Raw genomic sequence first — 12,882 nt, 5'->3', positions numbered from 1 at the left:
ACTTACATTATCCAAGATCAGCAGTTTCCATTGTGATTGTAATATAAGCAATTTAGGCTGTCTTAAAACTCTTAGGCCTAGATTTGGAGTTTTGCGGTAGAAGGGCTGTTAACGCTCCGCGGGCTTTTTTTCTGGCCGCACCATAAATTTAACTCTGGTATCGAGAGTTCAAACAAATGCTGCGTTAGGCTCCAAAAAAGGAGCGTAGAGCAAATGCAACTCTCGATACCAGAGTTGCTTACGGACGCGGCCAGCCTCAAAAACGTGCTCGTGCACGATTCTCCCATAGGAAACAATGGGGCTGTTTGAGCTGAAAAAAAACCTAACACCTGCAAAAAAGCAGCGTTCAGCTCCTAACGCAGCCCCCATTGTTTCCTATGGGGAAACACTTCCTACGTCTGCACCTAACACTCTAACATGTACCCCGAGTCTAAACACCCCTAACCTTACACTTATTAACCCCTAATCTGCCGCTCCCGCTATCGCTGACCCCTGCATATTTTTTTTAACCCCTAATCTGCCGCTCCGTAAACCGCCGCAACCTACGTTATCCATATGTACCCCTAATCTGCTGCCCTAACATCGCCGACCCCTATATTATATTTATTAACCCCTAATCTGCCCCCCTCAACGTCGCCGACACCTGCCTACACTTATTAACCCCTAATCTGCCGAGCGGACCTGAGCGCTACTATAATAAAGTTATTAACCCCTAATCCGCCTCACTAACCCTATCATAAATAGTATTAACCCCTAATCTGCCCTCCCTAACATCGCCGACACCTACCTTCAATTATTAACCCCTAATCTGCCGAGCGGACCTCACCGCTATTCTAATAAATGTATTAACCCCTAAAGCTAAGTCTAACCCTAACACTAACACCCCCCTAACTTAAATATAATTTACATCTAACGAAATAATTAATTAATCAGCCAATCAGATTGAGCTCGCATTCTATTGGCTGTTCCGATCAGCCAATAGAATGCGAGCTCAATCTGATTGGCTGATTGGATCAGCCAATCGGATTGAACTTGATTCTGATTGGCTGATTCCATCAGCCAATCAGAAAATTCCTACCTTAATTCCGATTGGCTGATAGAATCCTATCAGCCAATCGGAATTCGAGGGACGCCATCTTGGATGACGTCCCTTAAAGGAACAGTCATTCGTCGTTCAGTCGTCAGGCCGGATGGATGTTCCGCGCTGGAGGTCTTCAGGATCCTGCCGCTTCGCTCCGGATGGAAGACCATAGAAGATGCCGCCTGGATGATGACTTCAATCGGATGGAAGATCCTCTTCTGCCCCGCTTGGATGAAGACTTTGACCGGATCATGGACCTCTTCAGCTCCCCGCTTGGGCTTGGATCAGGACATCGGAGGAGCTCTTCAGGACGGATCGGTGAACCTGGATGGTGAAGACAAGGTAGGAAGATCTTCAGGGGCTTAGTGTTAGGTTTATTTAAGGGGGGTTTGGGTTAGATTAGGGGTATGTGGGTGGTGGGTTGTAATGTTGGGGGGGGGTATTGTATGTTTTTTTTTTTACAGGCAAAAGAGCTGAAATTCTTGGGGCATGCCCCGCAAAGGGCCCTGTTCAGGGCTGGTAAGGTAAAAGAGCTTTTAACTTTTTTAATTTAGAATAGGGTAGGGAATTTTTTATTTTGGGGGGCTTTGTTATTTTATTAGGGGGCTTAGAGTAGGTGTAATTAGTTTAAAATTGTTGTAATATTTTTCTTATGTTTGTAAATATTTTTTTATTTTTTGTAACTTAGTTCTTTTTTATTTTTTGTACTTTAGCTAGTTTATTTAATTGTATTTATTTGTAGGAATTGTGTTTAATTAATTTATTGATAGTGTAGTGTTAGGTTAATTGTAGGTAATTGTAGGTAGTTTATTTAATTAATTTATTGATAGGGTAGTGTTAGGTTTAATTATATCTTAGGTTAGGATTTATTTTACAGGTAAATTTGTTATTATTTTAACTAGGTAACTATTAAATAGTTCTTAACTATTTAATAGCTATTGTACCTGGTTAAAATAATTACAAAGTTGCCTGTAAAATAAATATTAATCCTAAAATAGCTATAATATAATTATAATTTATATTGTAGCTATATTAGGATGTATTTTACAGGTAAGTATTTAGCTTTAAATAGGAATAATTTATTTAATAAGAGTTAATTTATTTCGTTAGATGTAAATTATATTTAAGTTAGGGGGGGTGTTAGTGTTAGACTTAGCTTTAGGGGTTAATACATTTATTAGAATAGCGGTGAGGTCCGCTCGGCAGATTAGGGGTTAATAATTGAAGGTAGGTGTCGGCGATGTTAGGGAGGGCAGATTAGGGGTTAATACTATTTATGATAGGGTTAGTGAGGCGGATTAGGGGTTAATAACTTTATTATAGTAGCGCTCAGGTCCGCTCGGCAGATTAGGGGTTAATAAGTGTAGGCAGGTGGAGGCGACGTTGAGGGGGGCAGATTAGGGGTTAATAAATATAATATAGGGGTCGGCGGTGTTAGGGGCAGCAGATTAGGGGTACATAAGGATAACGTAGGTGGCGTCGCTTTGCGGTCGGAAGATTAGGGGTTAATTATTGTAAGTAGCTGGCGGCGACGTTGTGGGGGGCAGGTTAGGGGTTAATAAATGTAATATAGGGGTCGGCGGTGTTAGGGGCAGCAGATTAGGGGTACATAAGTATAACGTAGGTGGCGGTCGGCAGATTAGGGGTTAAAAAATTTAAATCGAGTGGCGGCGATGTGGGGGGACCTCGGTTTAGGGGTGCATAGGTAGTTTATGGGTGTTAGTGTACTTTAGGGTACAGTAGTTAAGAGCTTTATAAACCGGCGTTAGCCCAGAAAGCTCTTAACTCCTGCTATTTTCAGGCGGCTGGAGTTTTGTCGTTAGAGCTCTAACGCTCACTTCAGAAACGACTCTAAATACCAGCGTTAGAAAGATCCCATTGAAAAGATAGGATACGCAATTGACGTAAGGGGATCTGCGGTATGGAAAAGTCGCGGCTGAAAAGTGAGCGTTAGACCCTTTAATCACTGACTCCAAATACCAGCGGGCGGCCAAAACCAGCGTTAGGAGCCTCTAACGCTGGTTTTCACGGCTACGCCGAACTCTAAATCTAGGCCTTAGTGAATGTAACAAAATGTTACCATGTTTTGTAATTTTACAGCTGACCCTAGATGTGCAAAAAGCTGTACAAAATTAAATATTTTATTTAAAAATATGTTAAGAATTTTTTTATTGAGTTTTAGGTAGAGATACACAATCAAATGAGAACAAAAATATACCATCTTAGACATGGAATCACTAACAAGAATACATTAACATAAAGCAAAGTATAAAAAAAACTCTTTTTTTTTTTAGAATATCGTAGAATTGTGATTATCCCCCTATCACTAAGTAGTAAAAAGCGAGAGAGGAGCCCCCCTAAGACTGACAATAGCCTCTTTTGGACCTTCAACAGTGACATAAAGCTGAGAGGGGGATTAAAGGCAAATGAGCCATAATGCCACTTTTGGACCCACAGTATTTAAATATGCTAACACACCAGCACCACATAAACAATATTAAACTTTTGCAAAAAACATTAGATAATATGAGAATGAAAACTATGCAGATAATCCTATCTTAGTCTAAAGGGGTTACCTGTCCTTCATCTCAAAGGGAAATTGGAGAAAGTGAGGAGGGCATTATAACTAACACACTGTCTGCCGAGTAAAATAATATTAGTTAGCTGTGAAACTATTTGGTAAAAAGCTTACGCCATAGGGGATACAATCTGCGTACTAAATATTCAGTGACCAATAAAGGTAATTAAATGGACAACAATAAGCTAAGACTCAAGGTTTCCCCACATTAGCTACATAATGAGCCTGATAGGGAGATTAAAACAAAACAACAACAAAAAAAAGAAAAACCCGTCAGACCTTATACAATTAATCAACATTAGCTATTACTAGAGTGGGAAAGATAAAAAGTCATTGTGCTACATACAGTAGACAAGATAGAATTCAGACTTGACAGCCTCAATACCCAAATGCATACCTCATTATACTAGGTATCCCCAAAAAAGCCCTAACACCCTAGTGCTAACCATGAAATCTCTAAATTCAATGGCTTATATTCAACATAATGTTAAACTATGTTTTAAATTAAGCGAGTCTTGAGACCACAACATAAAAAATGGCAATATACTTGTATTTCCCCCAGTATATTCATTATAACATCAAGTTCTATTGGAGCTTGATAGAGTCCCGTAAGAATCATTCAAATATAAAGATCTGCCAAATTTGGTGAAGGGCAGAAGAAGACTCGAAGAACAGTTTACTTATTAACCCACCCCAATTCTACCAGTTGCTAACACATATGGTTTGAGATTAACAGAAATATAGAGAGAACCAAAAATTGTATTATTGACTATAGAGGAGTCTCTTTCAGTTGTCTCTGATAAAAATGTGCTTGGTAGACAGTGGTTAGGCTTCAAGAAAAGTCAGATATGTGTTACCAATTGGCTGTGTAAAAATACTTGTAAATACAGTAGATGTTGAGCAGAGCTTGGCACCGAATCCGATGCACTGATGACAATATTAGGCAAAGGCATGTTGACTCCCTGATCAGCAGAAACATTCTGCAATGATTTTACAGCAGCCTATAGCACTTGAGTAATCAAGTAATCCTCACCATAACGGTTGAGGCCTTGTTCTGTACATCCATTTAGTGTCGTCTGAAACCTCCGGCCATCTGACCTCACTACCTCACTATCACTAAGCTCATCACACCCAATGTATGCCAACCACTCTTCCTCATATATATTGGGCAGGTAATTAGGAGACATTTTTTCAAAAGTAGTTATCAGCAAAAACTCAAGCTCAGAAAAAATGTTTATCAAGGATCTGTAGGAATTAGTTTTCTCACGTGGTTGACATTGTTGTAGCCCCCTCAATAAGAGCAATGTCATAATATAGACAGTTATCTGCTGTTAAGACAGGCAATAACTACACAGAATGGTGCTGGGTGGTTGATTGTTCTGAGAATAACAGCCTCGTCCTGACTGCTCTACCCCGGGGGGTGTACCGAGGCTATGTGCAAGGCCATCGCTTTAGGCCTCAACGGTCCAGTCCATGGCACTGAGGTCAGAGATACAGCAAATATAATATAGTATCAGTCCAGTCTACTCAATAAAGGACAACTGTAGAAAAAAATTATGGTGTGGAATGCTGTGAATACAGGCTAGTAATCAGCAGATTATGATAATCTTCTTAGCAGCTTCTGGAAATGTGACCTTCTGGAGTCGCTGCATGCCCCCCGTTTTTTTTTACTAAGCAGGGTCTATTTATCATTAGGTTACTTTTACATACAATACTACAAATATACTGCAAGAAAGTTCCTCTCCGTGAAAGGCTCTTTCTGGACAAAAAGAGGCTGCTCTTGGGAGACTAGCCAAAGAACAAGCTATTACTTTATTGTTTTGTTGCCTGGTTTGAGTGTTTCTCTCTTTTTGTTTATGAAAATTATGACCCTTGGAGAACTCTCTCTAATGGTGATTGTGGGATACCAGATGTACCTCTTTTCACTCCTTTTTCCTTATTGAATTAGTAATATTGTTTAAGGGGCTTCCAGACAAAATTGGAATTCACATGGCTGCATCTTTGTAATACATGTATTAGCAACAATGCTCTAATAAAAGCTATAGCTGTTTCAAATGAGTATTTAAAAGGATTAACCACCAATTAGCAAGCGCTACCCAGGGTGCTGAACCAAAAATGGGCCGGCTCCTAAGCTTACATTCCTGCTGTTTCAAATAAAAATACCATGAGAACGAAGAAAAATTGATAATAGGAGTAAATTAGAAATTTTCTTAAAATTGTATGCTCTATCTGAATCATGAAAGAAAAAAAAATTGGGTTTCATATCCCTTTAAGTGTGCACCACGCACCAGCATTTTAAACACAGCACTTGCTCAGAGAGCCTAAGGTGCTTGTACCATCTGGTAATGACTCAATCTGTTAATTGTTGGCATGATACAAGCCCCACTGCTGTTCTGAGCAGCTGCATTGTTTGAAATGCTGGTGCACTGAGAATATCTAGCTATGCTTCGTGTGCACGTGCGGAGAAAAATGTTAACACTAAAACAGTGAGAACTTTTACTAGAAGCATTTTTGCCAATACATGTATATTGCAAATATGTTTCTATTCAAATATGTAATTCCTCTGTGCATTTACATTTTGACCGGAATATCCCTTTAAGCTCTTAGGCATTTACATTTTAGGGCATCGTTGACTCATCTCCGGTACTGTTATGATAAACATTAAAAACCTTTCTCCAATTTCTGAGTGAGAGTGCGTAATTACTTCTTTTCCTCCTCCTTTTGATCTTTTTTTTCTGTCTTCGCTCCATCTCTTGACTAAAGTTAAAAACTTAGGGAGACAGTGGCAGGATGGAAGGGGATGTTTTGTTTTCTTTCTCCAAGTTGTTGCTTAAAGGGTCATGAAACCCAACATTTTTCTTTCATGATTCAGCCAGAGCATACAATTGCAAACAATTTAATTATATTATATTATCAAACTTACTTCATTCTCTTGATATCCTTTGTTGGAGCAGCAAGGCACTACTAGCAGCTAGCTGAGCACATAGGGAGACCCAATGACAGGAGGTACAGTACATGTGCAGCCACCAAACAGCAGCTAGTTACCAGTAGTGCATTGCTGCTACTTTGCCTAGTTATGCTTTTTAACAAAGGATACCAAAAGAGCAAAGCTCATTAGAAGTAAATTGGAGATTTGTTTAAAATTGCACATTCTATCTGAATAAGGAAAGTTTAATTTTGACTTTACTGCCCCTTTAATACTAACCCTTTGTCATGTGTTGCCACTTAAAACAGGAAGAATGGAAAATCAAAAATCCCTAATAAAACACCATCAGTATAGCTTTAATCAATATTATACATAGCTTTTACTTAGTGTACAACTATCTGCTGCCAGATATCAGCTTGAAGAAATAAGCAACTCGTAGCAAGTCTATATTAATTCTATAATGTAACTGTATTATACTGGCACAATAAATATTTAAAACTCTAATTACATCTGCCTTCACAGTAATGTTAAAAAAAAAACATGTTGTTTTGTAATTGAAAGTTAAAGCAAACCCCTCTGACACTTCAGTAATCGCTTACATTTAAAATAAAATCTGTAAATGCTAAGATTCAATTATCACAGTATTATTTCATTAGTTCTTTGAAAATGAGTCTGTAGGTGTTTCCTAGCAATTTTCTTTATATACATATGGGTTTTATATTAGCAAAATGTGTTGCTTAGCAACCTTGGCTTCCATTGTAGAAGAAAACTGGACTACATGAGATTTACTGTGCAGACATATGAGATTCTGGCTTTTGGTCTAATATATATATATATATATATATATATATATATATATATATATATATATATATATATATATATATATATATATATATATATACAGTATATCATTTCTAAAATGCTTAATGCAACTTTAGAATAGATTATTAGTTATTCTTTTCAACAATTCTTTGATATGATCTTAATATTTTACCTTATAATATATGATTCTGTTTATATATATATATAGTATATGGTAAGTCATATGTTTTACATCAGAGTCATCCAGCTGGCTAGTTATATATTGTATATGGTAAGTCATATGTTTTACATCAGAGTCATCCAGCTGGCTGGTTATATATTGTATATAGTAAGTCATATGTTTTACATCAGAGTCATCCAGCAGGCTAGTTATATATTGTATATGGTAAGTCATATGTTTTACATCAGAGTCATCCAGCTGGCTGGTTATATATTGTATATGGTAAGTCATATGTTTTACATCAGAGAGTCATCCAGCTGGCTAGTTATATATTGTATATGGTAAGTCATATGTTTTACATCAGAGTCATCCAGCTGGCTAGTTATATATTGTATTTGGTAAGTCATATGTTTTACATCAGAGTCATCCAGCTGGCTGGTTATATATTGTATATAGTAAGTCATATGTTTTACATCAGAGCCATCCAGCTGGCTGATTATATATTGTATATGGTAAGTCATATGTTTTACATCAGTCATCCAGCTGGCTAGTTATATATTGTATATGGTAAGTCATATGTTTTACATCAGAGAGTCATCCAGCTGGCTAGTTATATATTGTATATAGTAAGTCATATGTTTTACATCAGAGCCATCCAGCTGGCTGATTATATATGGTAAGTCATATGTTTTACATCAGTCATCCAGCTGGCTAGTTATATATTGTATATGGTAAGTCATATGTATCAGTCATCCAGCTGGCTGGTTATATATTGTATTTGGTAAGTCATATGTTTTACATCAGAGTCATCCAGCTGGCTGGTTATATATTGTATATAGTAAGCCATATGTTTTATATCAGAGTCATCCAGCGCTGGCTGGTTATATATTGTATATAGTAAGTCATATGTTTTACATCAGAAAGCTATCCAGCTGGCTGGTTATATATTGTATATAGTAAGTCATATGTTTTACATCAGAAAGCTATCCAGCTGGCTGGTTATATATTGTATATAGTAAGTCATATGTTTTACATCAGAGTCATCCAGCAGACTAGTTATATATTGTATATGGTAAGTCATATGTTTTACATCAGAGTCATCCAGCTGGCTGGTTATATATTGTATATAGTAAGCCATATGTTTTATATCAGAGTCATCCAGCGCTGGCTGGTTATATATTGTATATAGTAAGTCATATGTTTTACATCAGAAAGCTATCCAGCTGGCTGGTTATATATTGTATATAGTAAGTCATATGTTTTACATCAGAAAGCTATCCAGCTGGCTGGTTATATATTGTATATAGTAAGTCATATGTTTTACATCAGAAAGCTATCCAGCTGGCTGGTTATATATTGTATATAGTAAGTCATATGTTTTACATCAGAAAGCTATCCAGCTCGCTGGTTATATATTGTATACTAGTCCTAAAGACTGTGTATCCGGGCCATTTTCTGCAGTGCAGCGGTCCCACCTGCTCGCCCCTGCCACACCCGCTCCCAACCGACCATGCCCCTGCCACGCCCGCTTCCACTCACCATCTCTGCTGTCTGATCCTCACAGCCTTGACTGATCCTTCCTTACGGCCTGGTACGTTTGTCTCTACTGCGCATGACTGCATCGGACAAACATACCTGGCCTTTTATAATATAGGATAGTAAGTCATATGCTTTACGTTAGAGAGCTGGCCGGCCAACCACAATATTTTTTTAAGTGGTGATTAATTATTTATGTTTTCTGAATCGTCAGATATTTGTTATTGTTTAAAGGGACACTAAACCCAACATGTTTCTTTCATGATTCAGACAGCATGCAATTTAAAGCAAGTTTCTAATTTACTCCTATTATCAATTTTTCTTTGTTCACTGCTATCTTTATTTGAAAAGTCAGTATGTAAGCTTAGGAGCTGGCCCCTTTTTGTTTCAGCACCTGGGTTGCGCTTGCTGATTGGTGGCTAACTCCAGCCACCATTTGTTAAACTGCAGGATAATGGGGCAAAATAAATTATGAAAGTATATTACAGAGTTGTTTTAATAAACATATTTAAACCTTTTATATTGCAATCTCAAAGGGTTTACTATCCCTTTAAGTATAATGGAAGTTAAAGGGAAATTAAACCCAATTTTTTTTCTTTCATGATTCAGATAGACCATGTGATTTGAAAAAACTTTCCAATTTACTATTTTTCTTTCACTATTCAAACAGGACATACAGTTTTAAACAACTTTCCAATTTACTATTACCAAAGCTACTTAAAGGGACAGTATACACTAATTTTCATATAACTGCATGTAATAGACACTACTATAAAGAAGAATATGCACAGGTACTGATATAAAAATCCAGTATAAACTTTTTAAAAACTTACTTAGAAGTTCCCAGTTGAGCACTGTTGATGAGGTTAGGCTGGGACACTCAGTGAAAGGGGCTGAGGAAGCAGAAAGAACAGACACTTCCCCCCTCCCTTGCATATGAAAAGACAGATTACACAAGCTGGAATCTGTAGACCTGGGTCTACATTTGATAATTTGGGGCTTGGTTAGGAGTCTGAAAATGAGCACAATGTTATTAAAAAAAAAGCAAAACTACACATTGTTACAAAAATACTCCCAGATGGGCTTTAAACATGAATCATCTACAAATCATTTATGCAAAGAAAAACCCAATGTACAATGTCCATTTAATCATTTGTTGATGGAGCAGCAACTGACTACTGGGACCTTACTAAACAAATCTGTTGAACCAATCACAAGAAACATATTTGTGCAGCCACCACTCAGCAGCTAGCTCCAAATAGTCCATTGCTGCTCCTGAGCCTACCTAGGTATTCTCTTTAGCCAGGGATACCAAGAAAAAGAAGCACATTAGATAAAAGGAGTAAATTGGAAAGTTGCTTAAAATTGCATGCTCTATCATAATTGTATTTGCTCGACTGCCTTTTGAAATTGTGTCAGTGGATATAGGGTTCTATAGTTAAAGGGATAGTCTAGTCAAAATTAAACTTTCATGATTCAGATAGAGCATGTAATTTTAAGCAACTTTCTTATTTATTCCTATTATCAATTTTTCTTCATTCTCTTGGTATCTTTATTTGAAAAAGCTGGAATATAAGCTTAGGATCTGGCCCATTTTTAGTTCAGCACCCTGGGTAGCGCTTGCTAATTGTTGGCTACATTTGGACACCAATCAGCAAGCGCAGGGCTGTTTCTAGGGGCGGGCAGACAGGGAAGGGGCCCAGGGCGCATTAGGGAGTACTTTAAAATAATAAAAATAATTTAATTTTTTTTTATTGTGTTAAAGTGGCAGTGCTTGCTTGATAAACTACTGGTATAGCAAATGTTAAAATACACGGATCACAAGCATATACATTAAATAAATAAATTAAAATATATATATATATATATTTGAAAGGAAGCTGTTATGTTAATTGGCTGCATTGGATGTCAATCATACTAATGGAGCAACAAGATCACAAGGGGCGCGTGTTAAGACCGGATAACTACTTAGAGCTAAAACTGAAAGTAAAAAGTAGAGGAATCACCCTGAGGAAAGCAGTCTCCTATCTCACTGTGTCACTAAAGAGGTGATGTTTTATGCATATGACAAATTATTCATGGTCTTTACATAATAATATGTACATATTTATTTTTTTCGTTTTACTGAGCTAATTAAAAAAGGTGCTTTATAAAAAATTGGGTTTCCACATACTAAGGAACACGTTTTCTGTTGAATAATAAAAAAAATCTTTTTGAAATTATGCCTTTTTTATTTACTTATTGTTTACAAATGCTTAATAGTGATAGGTGTGTGTATGTGTCATTTACTCCATAATGACAATGGCAAGTTTACACAAACTCACATGTGAGTGCTTGCGTCTGCTATTACTGCCTGAGTGTGTGTGTGCCTATCTATCCCTGCCTGTGTGTGTCTGCTTTTACTGCCTGAGTGTGTGTGCCTATCTATCCCTGCCTGTGTGTGTGTTTCTGCCTATAACTGTCTGAGTGTGTGTGTGTGTGTATGCCTATCTATCCCTGCCTGTGTGTGTATGCCTATCTATCACTGCCTGTGTGTGCATGTCTCTGTCTTTTACTGCCTGTGTGTGCATGTCTCTGTCTATTACTGTCTGTGAGTGCATGTCTCTGTCTGTCTATTACTGTCTGTGAGTGCATGTCTGTGTCTATTACTGTCTCTGTGAGCATGTCTCTTTCTATTACTGCCGGTGTGTGCATGTCTCTGTCTATTACTGCCTGTGTGTGCATTTCTCTGTCTATTACTGCCAGTGTGTGCATGTCTCCGTCTATTACTGCCTGTGTGTGAATGTCTCTGTCTATTACTGCCTGTGTGTGCATTTCTCTGTCTATTACTGTCTGTGTGTGCATGTCTGGTCTATTACTGCCTGTGTGTGCATGTCTCTGTCTATTACTGCCAGTGTGTGCATGTCTGGTCTATTACTGCCAGTGTGTGCATGTCTCAGTCTATTACTGCCTGTGTGTATGTCTCTGTCTATCACTGCCTGTGTGTGCATGTCTCTGTCTATTACTGCCTGTGTGTTCATGTCTCTGTCTATTACTGCCTGTGTGTGCATGTCTGTCTATTACTGCCTGTGTGTGCATGTCTGTCTATTACTGCCTGTGTGTGAATGTCTCTGTCTATTACTGTCTGTGAGTGCATGTCTCTGTCTATTACTGTCTGTGAGTGCATGTCTCTGTCTAATACTGTCTGTGTGAGCATGTCTCCGTCTATTACTGCCTGTGAGTGCATGTCTCTGTCTATTACTGCCTGTGAGTGCATGTCTATCTATTACTGTCTGTGTGTATAGTATATTACAGTTCTTTATCAAATTATTTATGTGCAAAAATCTCATAGATTTAATAGGGAATTTTGTAAAAAAAAAAAAATAGTGATCTTTTCTAAATAATTGTAATAGACCCCTAAATATGTTACAAATACACCCAGTGACATATTGCAATCCTTTAGTAAATCTTGTCTGATGACTTTTCTGCAAAGTTCAACTTTAAAGTCTATTGGAAGTTTTGTAGATACATTTTGGATAAGAATTTAAAGGGATTGATATGAATTAAACAAATAAATATGCATAGCTATTAGAAAAGTATAAATATAATGAGTAAAAGATAACAGAATTTATGTTTACCTGATAAATTACTTTCTCCAACGGTGTGTCCGGTCCACGGCGTCATCCTTACTTGTGGGATATTCTCCTCCCCAACAGGAAATGGCAAAGAGCCCAGCAAAGCTGGTCACATGATCCCTCCTAGGCTCCGCCTACCCCAGTCATTCGACCGACGTTAAG

The 12,882-nt window shown here is 37.6% G+C and overlaps 1 protein-coding gene across 1 annotated transcript in view; it reads left to right on the top strand.

Moving 5' to 3' along the window:
• Window positions 1-12,882, top strand: part of SYNE1 (spectrin repeat containing nuclear envelope protein 1) — a 780,519-nt gene that overhangs the window by 90,368 nt on the left and 677,269 nt on the right. Inside the window, 1 exon segment of the mRNA XM_053711805.1 lies at window positions 4,404-4,418. Coding sequence (XP_053567780.1) covers window positions 4,404-4,418 — 15 coding nt within the window.

Source organism: Bombina bombina, chromosome 4 (assembly GCF_027579735.1).
Source record: "Bombina bombina isolate aBomBom1 chromosome 4, aBomBom1.pri, whole genome shotgun sequence".
Taxonomy (NCBI): Eukaryota; Metazoa; Chordata; class Amphibia; order Anura; family Bombinatoridae; genus Bombina; species Bombina bombina.
The sequence above is the reverse complement of the archived record's forward strand: the minus strand, read 5'-3'. Positions and strand labels throughout refer to the sequence as shown.